Here is a 19,501-nt window from a genome sequence, read left to right as displayed (position 1 = left end):
GCTGACTACAGCGTTCCAGGACGCCGAGCTCCGGACAGTCCTTGATAGCAGTCAAACCAAACACATCCACTGCTGGCATGAGAGGAACTCGCGTCTGCTGATGTTTCTGTACTTCTGTGCTGGACACCTGTGGTTTAAACATGTAAGTGTGCTAGGTTACTTCCAATAAATGTGTATATATGCTGATGGAGGTTTTGCACTGTTGCCACTTCTGTGTGAGTTTCCCCTTGATCTTCCCAGATCTATGCTGACAACTGCATGATTTTTCATCGCATGACCTTGTATACTAATCTACTCATCAATAAGATTTAATTGAAAGGTTGGAAACTTGCAGTGTACTGGATTGGTTTGTTTCCTCTAGAATGCAGATAAAGCGTTCGGATTTAATTCAAACTTTCTAATCTGCATGCTTGTGCCAGAAAACCTCATTCACAGCAAACCCTTATACTATAGGTAGATTTTGCAGACCTAGCCCCTGTTCTAATTACACCAACACACAATTCAAGATTGTAGAGACTGACATACAGAACTAACTAGCGGAGCCCTGTGCAAAATACCAGTAGTTGATTGAAGCAAACGAAAACAGTTTAAGTGCCCCACAAACTTTTTATTGTTACAGTATAAAGAAATTGTTTTTGGAATGTTAGTGGTGGAAAAGTCGCAGGTTTGTGTGTGCCAAAACGATGCCCAGCTCATCGCATGCCTCGATTACCACCTTGTCAGCTGCAGAGCCTGATGGAGCAGCAATGTATTGTACCCCACTCTGAGGAGAAAGGAAAAAAAAAAAAAAAATTAAAAAATACACTATTACAAGGAACATCTTTCTAAGGCTAATTTTACATATAACCTTCCCCACTCTACAAATGTATATTGCTGCCCAAGACCCTATTGCTGAAAGGACTCCTAACTTCCTGTTGGTTATCACCATCACTGGAACAGAAAGGGAGATGAACCCTTCCCAAGCTACATGTTTTTATTGCGGTCTGTGTCCCTAAAGCATGCAGCTCCCCTGACCTCCTGTCTCTAACCACTGTCTCTAGAACCGGAGCTGGCCATAGATGGATCTAATCTCTACCAGTTCAGCAGGGACCAGCCAAAATTCGATCCATCTATGGGCAGGCTGGTTTTAGTACAGCCAGCCTGTTGGAGGCCAGGATGAAAGCCTGGCATAGAAATCAATTGCTGTCTATTCCTCAAGTCAGTGGCCAAGATGGCTCAAATGACTTCATAGTGTGACTCATCCTGGCATCAGACAGACCTCTCATCTGAACTTCCTGATATCCATGAATGACTGGACGTTAGTTCCAGAGGTCTCTTATACCCTCTCCTTCTCGAGAATCATAGTGATTGGATCCTGAATCTCCAGAGGTTTTGCCTTAATTAGTGAGCATGCCTAGTCAGGAGACCAGTCCTTCTGCACAGCCAGTGCCATCTCTTCCCATGACTCCTATTCCTAGTTCTATGTCTAAAAATACAGGATTACCTCAGAGAGTAGTGCAGAGAATTAGGTATCCTCAATCCATTTTGACCTATGATAAGTTTGGGGGACCCAAATTAATGCTCAGATAGAAGCAGTCTAATTTAGCCAATATATGTTGCCTGTTTTTCCTTCAGCTGGCATGTATTGCTACCAACTTATTTTTCTTCAGCAAACCATTGTAATGGGACAATGCTGTGTATTGTGTTTGGCACACACACACTGCCAGTCCAGCAGGGACCGACCGAAATTTGATCCATCTATGGGCAGGCTGGGTTTACGTAAAATCGATCTATCAACTTCAGTACAACCCGCCTGCTGCATATTTTGCATGTGATCACTGCCGATAGCTAGAACAACTAGCAGTGATCATTGTGTTCTACTGGCAGGAAAGGCTCCCCGCTGGCAGAAAACAATAGCACTGTGGAAGGGATTCCTCCCAACACTGACTGTGTTGATGGGGGAAATAGAGCAAATTACTTTTCTTCTACCCTTGGAGGAAGGAAAGAAAACTACCTATTGCTTACCTAAGGGAAGTCCTCCCCCAAGCTACGTATATTTGCTGTCTGTAAACAAAAGGGTTAATAGGAACATTTCCTGGCATCCATGTGGATCTTAAAGCTTGTAACTGCATGAACCTGCATCCAAACCTTTCCTATCTGTGTCTGAGGCCTGATCTCCAACTGAGATATATGGTGCCTTCTGTCAGACCTTATTTTATTACTGTGATCTATGAATACAGGGGCTGGACAGAATCACAGTGTTAAGGAGGGCCAGTGTAGTTCTTAGAGCGTGGTGCAGGCAGTGGAACAGGTTTTAGCTTTTTTTTTTTTTTTTGGTAGCATTTCGTCACATTTAACTGCACTTGTTCTATTATGCTGAAGTTCTCAGCCAACTGAAAAACGGTGTATATGGGAGAGCAAATTATTCAGGGAATGTTGCCAGGATTGTGAAAGACCTAGGGCACACTAATAAAAGAATTCGTCATGACAAATGGGAGGCTACCACTACTGAATTATCAGTTCGAGAAAGCTAGTTCTCGGTTTAACATTATATAATTAAAAGCCATCAGACATTTCCAGTTTTTTTTTTTTTAGCTTTTTCATCTAGTGACAGAGTCTGTTTAGTTCAAAATCTATATTTGCACGTGGCCAGACAGTGCTTAGTGTGAAGCCTGCTGTATTCCAGGTCTGGAGCACAAGGGCAACACTGGTAGTGCCATTGCCTTCACGACATCAGCCATTGTAAAACTGCCAGTTAATCAGCTGTCAAAATGACAGCCAAGTTCTAGTCTAGTTCATTAGCAGTGCCACCGTAAAAATGTAAAAGTCACCGACTTGTTAATAAAGGAGTGCTGTCAGATCAGGACTTAGCAGGCTTTGATAATCTGCCCCTTACACAGAGCCATACATATGAATATAAGGAAATGTGAAAAAGTATGCATTCAGTGTTAAAAACCACAAAAGTTGCTATTTTCAACCACTTTTATTCCCCTAACATATCAGCTACATCTAATAAAAAAAAAGACACTGTCTCTTTCAACTACTAGAAGCAGCACACAGCTGTGGCAGGTGAAGTTGTATTTTATCTTCTTAAAGCTGCCTTACACTTTTATAAAAAAGAAAATGTATTAAGGGGTGCAGCTTCTGCAGCAAAACTAATCTAAGCACTGGCTTGTCCACAATAAAACAGGTAGTACTCCTTATTACATGAATATCATTTTCCAAAAAACAAAATCTATTGCGCGGCCCAGACATGTCGGGGCTGCACTTGGGACCCTTTATATTTACCAAATTGGCCACTACTGGTTTATAGCAACCAGACACACTTTCCAACACTGCACATGTACAAAGAGAGAACTTTCTATTAGACTCAGTGGTAGAACAGGCTTTATATTTTTGTTCAGTACTTTATGATCTATGTCGTCAACAATTATTGTGGTACAATGTAGAAAGGCACAGATACAAGATAGCCCCTTGTCCATTATATGTTATAGAAACTAGCAGGCCCAGTATGAGAATTACCTTACTGGCTCGCTCCACATTGTCTCTAAAAGGGAAAAAAGCATCGGAGCTCAAGCACACCCCAGTAAAGGTAGAGATCCATTTTTTCTTTTCTTCAGGAGTCAGCAGTTCAGGGGGATGTTCAAACAAGGCTTTCCACTGTTCCAGCTCCTCCTGTGAGCAGTAAAAACAACATAAAACCACATTGCCAAAAAAAAAAAAAAAAGCAATAAGGACACACAAAAGCACAGACATCTAAATAATCCATTACAGGCAGGTGTTGTACAGACACTTCAGGTTTGTATACTTGCCTTTTCTAAGGTGCCACTCACATACTGATCAATGGCATTTGAGATCTCTGCTCGCTTCACACCAGCCTTAAATTTCATGCCAAGAACATGAGGGTGGTGCCTCAGCCACCAGTTATCTGCTTTGTCTCCAGCCAGCCGGGTGCAATGTATGCGAGACTGCTGCCCGGCACCCATACCCACCACCTGATAGAGAAGGACATTAGAATACAGGATACGCACACTCAGAATCTAATGGCTTGTGATATAGCGCACAAACTATTCTTCAGATACACTACACTAGAATGAGACAGCAAAAGCCTTACTCTGCTTACAAATTCCACAGAATTAACCTCAAGCCTACAGGGCACTTCTACCCCCTTCCTGTCCAGGCCAATTTCCAGCGCTGTCGCACTTTGAATGACAATTGTGCGGTCATGCAACACTGTACCCATATGAAATTTTTATACTGCAAAAAAATAAGCCAGTGGTTTTCAAATACAGTGGTACCTCGGTTTACGAATGCCTCAGGTAATGTAACTTTTGGTTTACAAATCCATTGAAATAATGCCTCGGTTTATGAATATATTTTGCACCACGAAGCGTATGTCGGTGCGGATTATATGCAATTGCCAGCTTTTTTTTGTCTTCACTATAGCTCACAGGATTAGCTATAGTGATTGGTCTCCCCCAAAATCCATACCAGACCCTTATCCGAGCATGTAGCTCAGCAGGTCAGGAAAGGGGGGGGACCCGCACAAAGCACCTTGCCCCCATGCTGCTGTGGGGACAAGGGCCTCTTCCCCCAACCCTGGCTGACAATTCTTTTACATTCAGCTGTCAGTAGGGAACCCCGCTGACAGCTGAAACATTAACACGATTGTCACTAGTAAAATACCGCATAACTTGATAACTAAATGCGGTATTTTAGTAGCATTTACTTTTTTCTGACCTCAGGAACGGATTAATTGATATTCCATTCATTCCTATGGGAAACAGCGTTTCGGTTTACTGCGTTTCGTTCCTGCAGAACGAATTACATTCGTAAACCGAGGTATTACTGTACCGCCAAATGAAAGCTCCATTTGTGTGAAATAAATATAAATTTTGTTTAGGCACAGCATTGCATGACCACTCAATTACCAGGTAAAAAAGCGCAGTGCCAAACCGCAAAAAAAAAAAAAAAAAAAAAGCCTGGTTATGAAAGGGGGGGGGGGGGGGGGGGTGGTAAAACCTTCCAGAGCTCAAGTGGTTAACGCAAACATTGTTACCGGAAGGCCAACATTAGGCCTCATCTTTATCAAATCCAAATGTCAGATCAGGTATAAAATATACATGGTCTTAAAAGAACAGACCTGAATCTGACCACAAATTCTTCTACTAGCTAACAGTTACCTGTCCATCCTTGGAATAGCACACAGAGTTGGACTGAGTGTATTTCAACGCGATTGTTGCTACAATCAGGTCTCTAACCGCTGACTCCGGAGGCTGAAAGAAAAGCCAATATATAAAATTATTATAGGTGTTAATGACATTGCTCAACCTATACTGTTAAGTCTTATGGCAGACCTCTTTCTTTGTGGTCACAATATTGCTAAATAGGGAAGCATCTACAACCGCATCATTTCTTTTCTGCACTAATTGTAGGCCAAAAATACTCCGAATTTCAGTGTTTTCAGGCTCATAAGCTGGGTCCATCTGAAAGGAGATATGATCATTATAACCCAAGTAAAGGAACATCACACCATAACAGATAATATAAAAAAAAAAATTTGAAAACAAAATAAAAGTTTTACCATTACTTCAAATAGAAAATACTAATGGAAAATGGCAGAGAAAGATTATGTGAAAACTTCTTCAGAAGAGAGAAATGTGGAACTTGACTGGTAGTATTCAAAATTTTCAATAAACCCTGAGGTGAGAATACCTGGCAAAAGTACAGAAGTGATCAGAAATAACATGTAGCAAGAAAACATCCTATGGATGTCTAGGGTCCAGGATAGTTTATGTATGCTTTATTACACGCAAACTTTTGTATATCTAATTTAAAAAAAAAGTAAAGAGATGCCGACGCTCATGAACAAAAAGAATTTCAAATTCAAAAGCCAAGAAAAATAAAATCACCTGCAACACACAGTAACTTCCATTCTTCTTTTTGGACAGAATTTTCAGCGCCTCTTCCTCATACCCAGGAGCCACAATACCATCAGATACCTAGCACAAAAGCACAAGAGTGACATGTTTCACTGCATATTTGTTAAGGGGATTAAAACAATGATGAGTGGTTGACCACCAGCATATTGCACCACATCCCTAACAACATTTTACAAAGGAGTGTGAATTAAGGGATTTTAAAAAAGGTGCATGACAATAATCCAACTAATTTGTGTAAAAATTTTTACCAATTTAGAACAATAAAATTACATTGGATACAACATAGTTAAAACGAACTTGACAATCAAAGCAAGCTTGACTGTTTCCTGCGGTGTACAGATTATGCTTCCCTACATGTTTCACCCATCCTGGGTTTCCTCAGGGGAAGAAAAAGGCTATCCGCAATACAGACCTTGCGACTATGTTGCCAAAATCATTTAATAAAACAGGGACAAACAAGTGCTGAATCAAAGGCCCAGGCGTCCGTGTTATTGCAGAAGGCACATAAAAAAGGACCAAATTAAGAGCAGAAGGGGAGATTAAAATCACAGAATCATTGCTGGAGGTCAGAGGTCTCTCTCATTCACCAATACTACATGCAAACATTAGACTCATAGAGATGCAAGAATCAAACACAGCCTCGTTATTTAGGGATCACCCATGTGGCCAAAAAGGCTTTAACGTTTACCAGGATAACAAGTTTCATTGTGTGTGCCAAGCATGCTTTTACACAATAGACCTGTAAACCCCTTACCTCACGAGATATTATTTTTGCAGTCGGAACATCACAGATATCCGAAATAGCAATAAAGTCTCCAAAAGAGGACATTCTGTCAGCACCTAGGAACCAAAAGAAAACCTCAAAATGATCATTCATGCAGGATTTGTAAAGTAATTTGTTTAAAATTAATACAAGTGGTGTTACCTCTAGCTCTAGCGTATGCAGCTGCTAAAGGAGTTAGTGATGAAAACAGATCTTGTACCATACACACTTGTGCCTCTTCCTGGGTCAGTGGAACACCTACAGCAGCTCCTAATGGTGGAAAGAGTAGCAGAATTAAACAAGACACATGGGTTATAAAGCTTTAAAAAAAATTAGGTATTTATTCTCCTTCTTAGAAGAATATAAAAATCTGTCAATCCCAGAAAAGGCATACAAGTGGACTTATCCCACCAAACTCATTTTTCTGCAGTAAGCACACCAGAAGTATCCTTTCAGCCAAAAAAAACACAAAAACAAAAACAAAAAAAAAAAAAAAAAAAAAAGAAGGGGGGGGGGGGGGGGACGACGACGACGACGACTTGGAAAGGCTGCAGTCAGTAAACCCAGACTGGGCACACCATACACCACACTTACTGCAATTACAGCTTGCATCAGCCATTATCACTGGTGAACACAGCACTGAGTTTCATCATCCTGCATATCATAGGCATCCACTTAAACAGCTCCATACAAAGTCTGGGAACAGTGGGGTTATTCACAATGATAAATCACAACAACAGTGCGTTAAACGCCTGAATATATGTCACGAAAGTATTTACCCGTATTTTTCGCTCCATAAGACGCATTTTCGTCTGTCTTATGGAGCAAATGTAAAGCGGCCGGTCTGGTATTTCTGCCGCCACCATGTCAGAATATCGGGCCGGCCGCTCAGCTCTTCCCTCCTGCAGGACCTTACCTGTTCCTCGCTCCAGTCTTAGTCTTCCCACGGCGGCATCTGTGACAGCTGGGTGCCCACTGCGCATGCACGAGAAGCGCTGCGCTTTGTGAATGGTCCGGTGTCTTCAAGGACACATGACAGGTCCCAGAAGGCTCCCGGCCATTCACAAAGCGCAACGCTTCTCGCGCATGCGCAGTGGGCACCCGGCTGTCACAGAAGCCGCCGCGGGAAGAAGGAAGGACAACTCCGCGGAAGTGGGTACCTGTCAAATTCAGGTACCCGTTACCCCTCCCTCCCCAAAGGTCCGCAGTCTCTGGTCATCCCCTGTACTGTGTCTGCAGTGCATTGGTTCAGAATATTTTTTTTCTTGTTTTTCTCCTCTAAAACCTAGGCGAGTCTTATGGTCAGGTGCATCTTATGGAGCGAAAAATACGGTATACACAGCTTGTGGTTAAAAAAACAAAACCAGCATGAGGTTTTTTTACCCTTATGAATTCACACACACACACACACACACACACACACAATCAGTCCCGCCTTGAATACTTACCTGGCTCCTCTTTAGATCCATCGCTGTGCCACCCTGGCCTTTGCTCTCTTACAGCTTGCTGTCAAATATCAAATCCTGTGCTGTGTCTCTATAGACAAACAAAAGCAAGCCTGCTTGAGAGCGCTCATAGAAAGCACCTTACTATGGCAGAACATATAGAAGAGGGGAGTAAATAGTGTCGGCAGGGGACCACAAGAGGAGGCTCGGGTCCACACTGTCCAATACCATTGCACAGAGCGGGGGAATACAACACTGGTATTATATTAAGTTTTAAAAAATTACATCCTTTACAACCACTTTAAGCAATTTAAAGGAAGAATTGCTTTACATTCACCATGGCAAAGCAGTGGAGGCAGCAGCTATCCAAGTGGTGGCTGAATCCACAAGTGGCATCAGGTAGCTTAGCGTCATCAGTGTAGCTATTGTCTAGATAAATTATGTTTTTTGTCTACTGAATAATTCCCAATATATGTTTAAGTTTATAAGTCTACACCTGATAAGGTTTTGCTGCACAGAATGTTAAGCTCAGTTACCTGCTGGGCTCACGTGTTTAAAGGAGGTAGCTGCAGGCAGACCCAGAGCATTCTTCAGCTCCTTAACCAGCTGCCAGGCATTCAGAGCATCACACAGGTTAATGAATCCAGGAGATCCATTGAGCACTGCAGAAAAAAAAATGTCAAAAAGTTACAAAAAACATGAAGGCACATCATCACTTTTGACTGAGGCCAAATACATCAGAAATTCTCACAATAGTCCTTGAAATTAGGACCTGAGACCCACATTGTCCTACATGCAAAAACAATTACATACCAATTGAGCTAAACTTGCAAATTTCTAGTACTATAGCATAGTTATACACACTCTCTTTCCAGACCACTTTTTAGTGTTATGATAGTTTGACAACAATTACTTGGTCAGGCAATAGTGTACCTAAATTAATTTTAGATTTTTATTTTGTGGTGGCGCTTAATAACCACTAGATTTTTTTTTTTTTTTTGTAAAAAAAAAGGGTAGGGTAAAGCAATGCAAAGTTCAGCAAAGAACAAGGCATCAGGTACAGTAGATGGCAGCAACCCTCCTTTCTAGCATAGTCATTTTGAGAGGAAAAGAGCACTGGCTAACGATAACAGCCAGCTGTTACTACGTGCAATTGCAGCAATTGGTTCACAGTGATCACAAGGCACAGAGCCACTCTGACTGGCTACAGAGTTTGCCTGCGATCTGCATCGTCTAATGACAGCACAATCAAGTGTATTATGAGAGTGCGTTTGGCAAACGCATTACAAACAGTAACAATATAACTGTCCTCTTAGAACAAAAAAAAAATGTGCATTAGTCATTATTTTGCAATCACAAACTTAAGTAGCTCTTGCAAGATCTTGCCTTTTGTGTATTCAGAAGCAGAACATTCACCTACCAGTGAGAGGCAGCTGTGCTCCATGAGTGAAGATCTGAGCTGGAACCTGGTGAGGATTTATTCCATAACGGAGGGGAAGATGAGACACACCTTTACTATACTGCTTACGGAAGTAATCGGATATGGCATCATCATATTGTGCTGTGTGAGTGAATGCCTGTGGAGACCGACATTTACAACAATACATTAATCATGTAGACTAAATAGAAAGAAAAAATACAACACAAACTACCCAGATTTCCAGTTCAGAGCAGTGACAACAAAAGGAAGAGGATCAAATGGGGTTGTGATGGCAAATACATTTGAAGTTAGCCATGCAACCTGACTGTACAATCTCTATAAGCTTTACCAAAACTATCAAGAACATCTATTAGCACTGCCAAAACTATGAAGATAAACAAACAATGCTAATAATTCGTATCAAATCAGGCAGGTCCTTATACTACACAGTTGATGGAAAAGCAAAAAGGAAATTGTACAATCAGATCAAAATAGTGTATTGACCATACACTACAATACAATTTCCTTTCACTTTTCCTTGGGCCTCTAGCTGTATGAGAACCCAAACTGGTCTACTTTCACCTCACCTTAAGAGCCAGTTGACAGCGCCTCTCCAGTGTTGTATCCTTTTGGTCAGATTTCTCCATCTCCTCTCCAATACTGTTGTAGTCACTGGGGTCACACAGGACAGTAACCCGTGCATGGTTCTTTGCAGCAGCTCTCAGCAGAGTTACACCACCTGATGGACATACCACACACACAGTCACTTCTGCCAAGTTCTAGTCTCCCAAATCTAATCAGGTCACCACTTGTCAATTATAAACGCATTCAACAAAAGAATTGTAATGTTTAGTGGAAAAGATGATCATAGGGCGCTTTGCTGTGCAGCCACAATCTGACTGCAATACATTCCCTGGGCTGTTTGAGCACTCCATAAACAAACATTTGGCTTGGCTGAAAATTTACATTGATGCTGAAACAAAGCTTTTTTTAGCCTGCCAAGCTAAAAACTCGTAGTAGCTGTTGGACAGTGGTCATGTTTATTATGCAATAGGGCAATGGGAATGATAGGGAAAAATACATTTTAGTGTAGACTTTAGCCTTGCTTTAATCTGTTTCAAAAGATTATTTGTATGGACGTTTTCTATGTAGTGAGGGGAAAATTATTTCAGGCTGGGAAGAGACTGGAATAAGATTAGAGCATTACACCTAGGGTGGCGTTTCAGAAGGGTTTTAGGTAGGAAGTCATTGATGAGCACCGAGAGCTGGCACTAATGGACACTGACAGGTGGCACGGCTGGGGCCACACTGATCATCAGGGCACATATCCCCTCCGAGGAATGCAGATTACCGGCTCTCCTCACGAGCTGTCAGCGTGACAGCTCTGAGAGAAATGCCGATAACCGGCATTTCCCTGTTTACATGCGATCAGCTGTGATTGGACACAGCTGATCACACGACCGAGCCGACATCTTCGGCTCTTTCCGTGGATCGGTGATCCGCTGTGTCCTAGGGACACAGCACACCGCCGATCGCCACGTGCTCCCGGAGCTGCGCGTGCACGGTGAGAATGGGAGGACGTCATATGAGAGAACCGCCATTGAACTATATGGCGAGTGGGAGGCGGTTAAACAAACACCTTGGGGGTAGGGGAAATTAAGACTGCTTTAATGTCAACTCCTTTTTGGGTGGAGTCACTGCCTTTTTTTTCCCCTCAAACTATGCTTGGGAGATATTCCCCTCAATTTCTGTGTGCCCCCAAAACAGAACTGAGCAGAATTTCTCCAACAGATACACAAACCCGAAAAAAAAAATCCTTTTAGTAATGTGGGGAATGATTAGAACTTTTTTTTTTTTTTTTTTTTTTTTTTTTTTAGACTTTTGTGGATCTTTTCTTGTGTGCTTACAGGAACAAAAGCTAGGGGATTCCTCCCCAAAAAAGAGACAGACAACAAAAACCTGACAGTTGAACTCTCTCATAACAAAAACTGAAAAAAAAATTGTTTGGCAAAAGCTGGGCTTTAGACTAAGATATGTGCAAAACAGCAAATTTACACTAATCTGTTAAAACTTTTTTTATACTGTTGCCACAAGAGAACGTGGAGATTATAGTTGTCCTTGATACTAGCAAGACTTCAAGGTCGACACTAAATAATGCATGGGAAAAGATTTCAGGAAGTAAAAACCCAATTTTACATTATCAGCACCAAAAGCATAGGGATGGAAAAGGATTACCAATATCAATCTGTTCCACAGCTTCCTCCACTGAGACACCAGGTGCAGACACAGTCTTCACAAAGGGGTACAGATTACACACAACCACTCTGAAAATCATCAGAAGTGTTCTAGGTCAGTAAAAATACCACTATCACACACAGCAGACATTTATATTAAAGATTAGCATTATCATAAAAATCAGGAAAAAAAAACACAAACAAAAACAGAACAGAAAAACCACCATCATCTGGACAATGCAGTTTCGCGCAGGGCAGAGTTTTTGTATTCTATTTTATCTTTTTATTTAAAATAATGTTAAAATACTGTTTTGATACACCAAATACACAATTTTTACAGCAGCAGTATGGCCCCACTGCTGGTTTTTAAATACAAAAAGCCAATTGGGAAGGACCTCTCCTCCAAGCAGTGTTATTTGCCATTTTTTAGCAGAGAACTTTATAGGATACAGCAGGCTCAATATTGTGGCATGACTTTGGACAGTGTGTGGGTAAGATCAGAATGCCTGTTGGGTTTTAGTGTCATCTGAGGCTCTGATGGATAGGTTCCTTTACTTGCTGTCTGTCCCCACCCCAAAACAGGAAGCGAGGCAAGATCTCTGACAGTTACACAGACAAGTTTAAAAAAAAAAAAAAAAAAAAAAAAAAAAACTTACGTTCATCAGAACCTCTATCAGCTCATTTCATGTTTGAGATATTGCCCCAGATTCTGATGAATAGCAGTAAAACCTAATGGGGGTTCTTACCTTTTCACATTCTATTCTAAAAAAGACAAAAAAAAAAAAAAAAAAAAAAAAAACTGCGTTAAGATACTCTTAAGTGTATGTAGGTTTGCTCTACCTGCCAGTCTTTTGCTATAATGTACAGCCACACAGATGACAGTTGTCATTGATGGTTGGAGTTTTAGGGATAACCACTGAACCTCCAAAAGGTTTTCCAGACAACGAATGGACAACAACATTTCCTAAGCACAGCTGACCAGGAGGTGGCAGAAAATGTGCAAATCACAAAACGGACTACACAAAACCAAAAATGTTTCAGCAGATACTAACTAAATCTAGGTGTTCAAACTTCATATTTAGCCATCTTAACTAGAGTCCCACATCAAAGCAGTGAAATACACCATTGCCAAAAGTATTGGATTAGGGTGTTCTAATCACCTCCATGCCACAGGTGTATAAAATCAAAAGTACCTAGGCATGCAGACGGCTTCTAAAAACATTTGTGACAGAATGGGTCACTTTCAGTAGCTCTGTGAAATCAAGTGTGGTACAGTGATAGGTTGCCACCTGTGCAATACATCCACCCATGAAATTTCCTGGCTACTAAATATTCCATAGTCAACGGTTAGTGGTATTATAACAAAAGGGGAAGCAACAGGGAACAGCAAAACATCAGCCACAAAGTGGTAGGACATGTAAAAATTACAGAGCGGGGTCAGTACATGCTAAAGTGCAAAATGCACAGAAGTCGCCAACTGTCTATTGAGTCAATAGCTAAAAGACCTCCAAACTTCGTGTGGCCTTCAGATTAACACAACAGTGTGTAGAGGGCTTCATGGAATGGGTTTCCATGGCCGAGCAGCTGCATCCAAGCCTTACACCAAGTCCAATGCAAAGTGTTGGATACAGTGGTGTCAAGCACGCTGCCACTGGACTCTAGAGCAGTGGAGACGTGTTCTCTGGAGTAACTAATCATGCTTCTCTGTCTGGTGATACGATGGACAGGTCTAGGTTTTGCGGTTGCCAGGAGAAGAGTACTTGCCTGACTGCATTGTGCCAAGTGTAAAGTTTGGTGGACGGGGGGGATTATGGTGTGGAGTTTTTTTCAGGGGTTGGGCTTGGCCCCTTAGTTCTGGAGAAAGGGAACTCTTTAAGGCGGCAGCATGCCAAGACATTTTGGACAATTTCATTCTCCCAACTGTGGGAACAGTTTGGGGATGGCCCTTTACTGTCCCAACATGACGTCATACCAGTGCACAAAAGCAAGGTCCATAAAGATATAGAAAAGCTAGTTTGGGGGTGGAGGAACTTGTCTGGCCTGCACAGAGTCCTGACCTCAACCCGATTAGAACATCTTTTGATGAATAAGAGCGTAGACTGCGAGCCAGGCCTTCTCAGCAAACATCAGTGCCTGACCTCACAAATGTGCTTTTGGAAGAATAGTCAAATATTCCTATAGACACTCCTAAACCTTGTGGACAGCCTTCCCTGTAGTGTTCGGCTCATACAAAAACTGCGGCAGCTAATCAGCTTCTTTGTATGTGGCCACAGCACTGTGTTGCTGCAACCAGATGCAGCATTTAGCCTCCTCTGAGCTGAGAAAGCCATCCACACCCATGTGGCCATGTGAACGTAACCTAAGCGAGTTTGACGGTTGCGGATGACGCTGATGAAATTCGTTTGGCGAGTGGCTTCTTTGGTCACCTCCTATCCAACATCCAATTGAAAAACAAAAAACAAAAAATAATTCAAATGAAGCAGAGGAACATTTTCAGCTGAATAAGCTGCAAGCAAACTGAGTATTTTTTACAGCCAGTAGTCAAACTAAAACAGCTGCAGTGGGGGATTCAACGGCCCACGCTCTATAGCATGGATGGAGGATTTGGATAGATTTTTATCACTCAGTAAGCTGAATGAAAGAAAAAAATAAAATATCTACAAGTGTAAAGCCAGCTTAATGTAGTCAAGGTAGATGTTAGTTCTCTTGCACACCTATCATTTATATACGCATCTTAGACCTTGTTCACACCATGGTGCAGAAATACAAGTTTTTCTGTATGCGGTCTGTATGCACGGGCACAAAGAAAAAACATACCACAATACTAGTATCATGTAAGGATTTTTTCTGCACAGGAATATACACTGTGTATATAACTCACTGATTTGCGCATGAAAACTGATGTAAACGACAGTCTCTGCAAGTGAAATCTGCACGGTTTTCCCATCAGTTTTTGTACACGAATGGTGTGAATGAGGCCTAAAGTTTTATCTGCTGTATCCATCTCAAGCCTAAAGCCTATGTTGTACCTGACATAGCTGAAACCCAATCTGGTAAGATCTGCTTGGTCTTCAGGGGTCCCTCTTGCCAGGATGCCTAAGAAAAATAAGATCCGATAGAAAATAAATATCATGTTCCACTTCATGTGTTAGCGCTGTTCCCTCCCACAGTTCTAGGATTTATGTAGAGTCACTGTATTTTGCCTCATGTGAAATGTTGCATATTCTGACCTGAACTTTCACAACGGGCCCTTCCAGGCACAGATGCATGAAATGAAAGTTTTATTATGTTATTCATGTCAGCACTACTTGGCTGACACAGTGCATCAACGCTGCTTTGAAGAATTGATGCGTCAAATAGACTAATAAGCCACGCCCTCTGACAAGCCCTGCCCCTTCTGTGTTGTGGCTGGTACAGAAAACTACCTTCAATAATAAAACGAGGGGAAAAAAAAAAAAAAAAAAGGTACAGTGGATAAGACAGCAAATGAAGGTAGGTGTACAGAACAAATCGAAGCAGAATTTTGCCACAAATACTTTTCTTGCTACAGGCCAAAACCACTTTATATTTTTTTTTCTCCCCTAAACTGTGCATCTAAAACCAAGAAAAATCAGATACCCATTATGCTGAAAAATGACTTCTAGGAAATCACTGTTTTGGCCACACCCTCCTATTCCTTAGTACAGTTGGCATTAGAATATTAGAGTGCCCTCAGAGTTTCAGAAAACATCTCTAGATGACAGATTTTTTTTTCCCCTTTTATTGAACTGGCAATGCAAATAAAAGTTGTTCTTTTTTAAATTCTTTATTTAGAAATAAAGGCAATTCCAAAACGTGCATGATACTGAAGATACAAAACTGTAGTGGTTTCATATCCACCATAGTCTCTAAATAACATCTGTAAATGGCCGTGTAAACTCTAATGAAATAAAATTGGGCAGCACAGTGGCTAAATGGTTAGCACTTCCACCTGGCAGTACTAGGGTCGTTGGTTCGAATACCAGCCACGGCACAACCTGCCTGGAGTTTGCATGTTCTCCCTGTGCGGGTTTCCTCCGGGTACTCCAGTTTCCTCCCACATTCCAAAGACATGCTGGTAGGTGAATTGGCTCCTGTCTAAATTAGCCCTAGTATGTGTATGTATGAATGCGAGTTAGGGACTTTAGATTGTACGCCCCTTGAGGGTTAGGGACGGATGTGAATGTACATACATACAGTGGGGCAAAAAAGTATTTAGTCAGCCACCAACTGTGCAAGTTCTCCCACTTAAAAAGATGAGAGAGGCCTGTAATTGGCATCATAGGTAGAACTCAACTATGAGAGACAATATGAGAAAAAAAATCCAGACAATCACATTGGCTGATTTGGAAAGAATGTATTTGAAAATTATGGTGGAAAATAAGTATTTGGTCACCTACAAACAAGCAAGATTTCTGGCTCTCACAGACCTGTACCTTCTTTAAGAGGCTCCTCTGTCCTGCACTCATTACCTGTATCAATGGCACCTGTTTGAGGTTGTGAACAGGTGTCTTTTATAATGATAACAAGTTCAAACAGTCACACTCCAAACTCCACTATGGTGAAGACCAAAGAGCTGTCGAAGGACACCAGAAACAAAATTGTAGACCTGCACCAGGCTGGGAAGACTGAATCTGCAATAGGCAAGCAGCTTGGTGTGAACAAATCAACTGTGGGAGCAATAATTAGAAAATGGAAGACATACAAGACCACTGATAATCTCCCTCGATCTGGGGCTCCACGCAAGATCTCACCCCGTGGGGTCAAAATAATCACAAGGACGGTAAGCAAAAATCCCAGGACCACACGGGGGGACCTAGTGAATGACCTGCAGAGAGCTGGGGCCAACGTAACAAAGGCTACCATCAGTAACACACTACGCCGCCAGGGACTCAGATCCTGCAGTGCCAGACGTGTCCCTCTGCTTAAGCCAGTACATGTCCGGGCCCGTCTGAAGTTTGCTAGAGAGCATTTGGATGATCCAGAAGAGGATTGGGAGAATGTCATATGGTCAGATGAAACCAAAATAGAACTGTTTGGTAGAAACACAACTCGTTGTGCTTGGAGGAGAGAGAATGCCGAGTTGCATCCAAAGAACACCATACCTACTGTGAAGCATGGGGGTGGCAACATCATGCTTTGGGGCTGTTTCTCCGCAAAGGGACTAGGACAACTGATCCATGTACAGGACAGAATGAATGGGACCATGTATCGTGAGATTTTGAGTGAAAACCTCCTTCCATCAGCAAGGGCATTGAAGAAGAAACGTGCCTGGGTCTTCCTACATGACAATGATCCCAAACATACCGCCCGGGCAATGAAGGAGTGGCCTAGCCAGTCTCCAGATCTCAACCCCAGAGAAAACCTTTCGGAGGGAGTTGAATGTCCGTGTTGCCCAGCGACAGTCCCAAAACATCACTGCTGTAGAGGAGATCTGCATGGAGGAATGGGCCAACATGCCAGCAACAGTGTGTGCCAACCTTGTGAAGACTTACAGGAAACGTTTGACCTCTGTCATCCAACAAAGGATATAACAAAGTATTGAGATGAACTTTTGATATTGACCAAATACTTATTTTCCACCATAATTTGCAAATAAATTCTTTCCAAATCAGCCAATGTGATTGTCTGGATTTTTCTCATTTTGTCTCTCATAGTTGAGGTCTACCTATGATGCCAATTACAGGCCTCTCATCTTTTTAAGTGGGAGAACTTGCACAATTGGTGGCTGACTAAATACTTTTTTGCCCCACTGTATGTACCGTATTTTTCGCCGTATAAGACGCACTTTTTCTTCCCCAAAACTGGGGGGGAAATGTTAGTGCGCCTTATAAGGAGAATATGGAGCGGCCGGTCCGGTATTTCCACCACGCCCGTGTCAGAATACCGGGCCGGCCGCTCAGCTCTGCAGCGGGACCTTACCTGTTCCTCTATCCAGCGGCGTGCTGTCTTCCCGGCTTCTGTAGTGTGGGCACTGGGCATGACAGCCGGGTGCCAAGTGCGCATGCGCAAGAAGCGGTGCTTTTTGTGAATGGTAAGGCGGTACCTGGGACACATGACAGATCCCAGAAGCCGCCGGACCAATCACAAAGCGCAAGTGCTTCTCGCTCATGCGCACTGGGCACCCGGCTGTCATGCCGAGCGCCATTACAGAAGCCGGGAAGACAGCGCGAGGCTGGATCGAGGAACAGGTAAGATTAAACAAAAACTCTGCGGAAGTAAGAGCGGGTACCTGTCAAATTCAGGTACCCGCTCCCCACCTCCCCAAAGGTCAGCAGTCATCTGTGCTGTCCGCAGTCTCTGGTCATCCCCTGTACTGTGTCTGCAGTCCATTAGTTCAGAATTTTTTTTTCCTGTTTTCTGCCTCTAAAACCTAGGTGCGTCTTATGGTCAGGTGCGTCTTATACAGCGAAAAATACGGTGTATGTATATATATATATATGCGTAAATGGACGGAGCTGTACAAGTACCTGAAATAAATAACATTAGGGTTAAGAAAAAAAAAAAAAAAAAAAATCAATAAAAGTTATATTAAAAAAATAATTTGAAAAGATTTATATATAAATATTTTACAGGGTTTACTTCAAAGCTGGCAGTCCACATCACAGCTTCATTTACAGGGGTGCAGGCATGAATGTGCACTTTAGCTAGAGCAGTTTCCCTATAGGGGACACAGCGGCTGTATGGATACAGACATAGCTCTTAATTTAGGAGTTGTGCAGGTGTGTGGCCCCAAACACAGACAGTATGTACACGGGTCCACACACTGATACCTGTAGACCTGTCAAATTAGGGTCCTGCAATCATGTCTGAACAATTTCTGCGATCCCACAGAGAAACTTGAACTGCCTGCATGAAGCTCCAGCCTCATAAACAAAGCACTCATTGGCGCTGGATGGGCAACAGCACCAGTGTGAATCAAGCCTAAAATGTCTCATCCTATTTAAAAACGCAATTTACAAGACCATCTACAGAAAGACAGTCTATTGCATTAAACTACACAAAATACAAAGACCATCTTCAGTTTTAAATATAAAGTTTTCCTGAAAACAACCTTGGAGTTCTGACTTGAAAGAATATCAGCAAATGATAGAAAGAACCAAGAAATAACTGAGTAGGGAGTCCTTTCTGTACTCTTTATATGATACAGTTCATTTTCCTCTACTCACCGGCATGCACAGCTGGGTGCAGTGTCTTCACACGTCCCCCCAACATCTCCGGGAACCCAGTAAGCTCAGAGACATCTCTGGAGGAAAATATAAATAAATGGAGAATGTGTTTAAAAAATTTTATATTTGGAGATACCTACAGCATTTGCAGCAGTTTAATGTACACAAATTTCATTGCACAAAGCACAGGAGAGCCTTACTATTGCTTAGAGTCTAAAAGCTTACTTTTAAATTTGTTACTACAAAACACACACACACACACACACACACACACACACACACACACACACACACGCTCTGTGCAATGGTTTTGCACAGAGCAGCCTCAACCCTCTTCTTTTTTGGGTCCCCCGCCAGCAGTACTGGCTCCTCCCCTCTGCTTGCTATGAAGGCACTTGAGCAGACTCGCTCCCAAGCCGTGCTCCTGTGAATGGACACTATCCATTCACAACACAGAGCGTGGCTTGGCACCACCCCTGCACTCTCCTTATTGGTTCACGGGCTGTGATTGAGAGCAGCCAAGGCTCCTAT

At 42.3% G+C, this 19,501-nt stretch overlaps 1 protein-coding gene across 1 annotated transcript in view; it reads right to left on the bottom strand.

Annotated features, from left to right (window-relative positions):
• Window positions 1-586: 586 nt before the first annotated feature.
• Window positions 587-19,501, bottom strand: part of ATIC (5-aminoimidazole-4-carboxamide ribonucleotide formyltransferase/IMP cyclohydrolase) — a 35,159-nt gene continuing 16,244 nt past the window's right edge. Inside the window, exons 3-16 of the mRNA XM_089680881.1 lie at window positions 18,971-19,047; window positions 14,813-14,879; window positions 11,785-11,873; window positions 10,137-10,288; window positions 9,550-9,706; window positions 8,666-8,791; window positions 6,847-6,954; window positions 6,676-6,761; window positions 5,892-5,981; window positions 5,337-5,465; window positions 5,163-5,255; window positions 3,792-3,974; window positions 3,502-3,654; window positions 587-763 (exon numbers count right to left, since the gene is read on the bottom strand). Of these exons, the coding sequence (XP_089537007.1) occupies window positions 644-763; window positions 3,502-3,654; window positions 3,792-3,974; window positions 5,163-5,255; window positions 5,337-5,465; window positions 5,892-5,981; window positions 6,676-6,761; window positions 6,847-6,954; window positions 8,666-8,791; window positions 9,550-9,706; window positions 10,137-10,288; window positions 11,785-11,873; window positions 14,813-14,879; window positions 18,971-19,047 (1,630 nt within the window). The 3' untranslated portion in view covers window positions 587-643. The remainder of the gene's footprint in view (window positions 764-3,501; window positions 3,655-3,791; window positions 3,975-5,162; window positions 5,256-5,336; window positions 5,466-5,891; window positions 5,982-6,675; window positions 6,762-6,846; window positions 6,955-8,665; window positions 8,792-9,549; window positions 9,707-10,136; window positions 10,289-11,784; window positions 11,874-14,812; window positions 14,880-18,970; window positions 19,048-19,501) is intronic.

This window comes from Staurois parvus, unplaced genomic scaffold, assembly GCF_062004578.1.
Source record: "Staurois parvus isolate SC_StPar_1 unplaced genomic scaffold, SC_StPar_1.0 ptg000251l, whole genome shotgun sequence".
Classification (NCBI taxonomy): Eukaryota; Metazoa; Chordata; class Amphibia; order Anura; family Ranidae; genus Staurois; species Staurois parvus.
The sequence above is the reverse complement of the archived record's forward strand: the minus strand, read 5'-3'. Positions and strand labels throughout refer to the sequence as shown.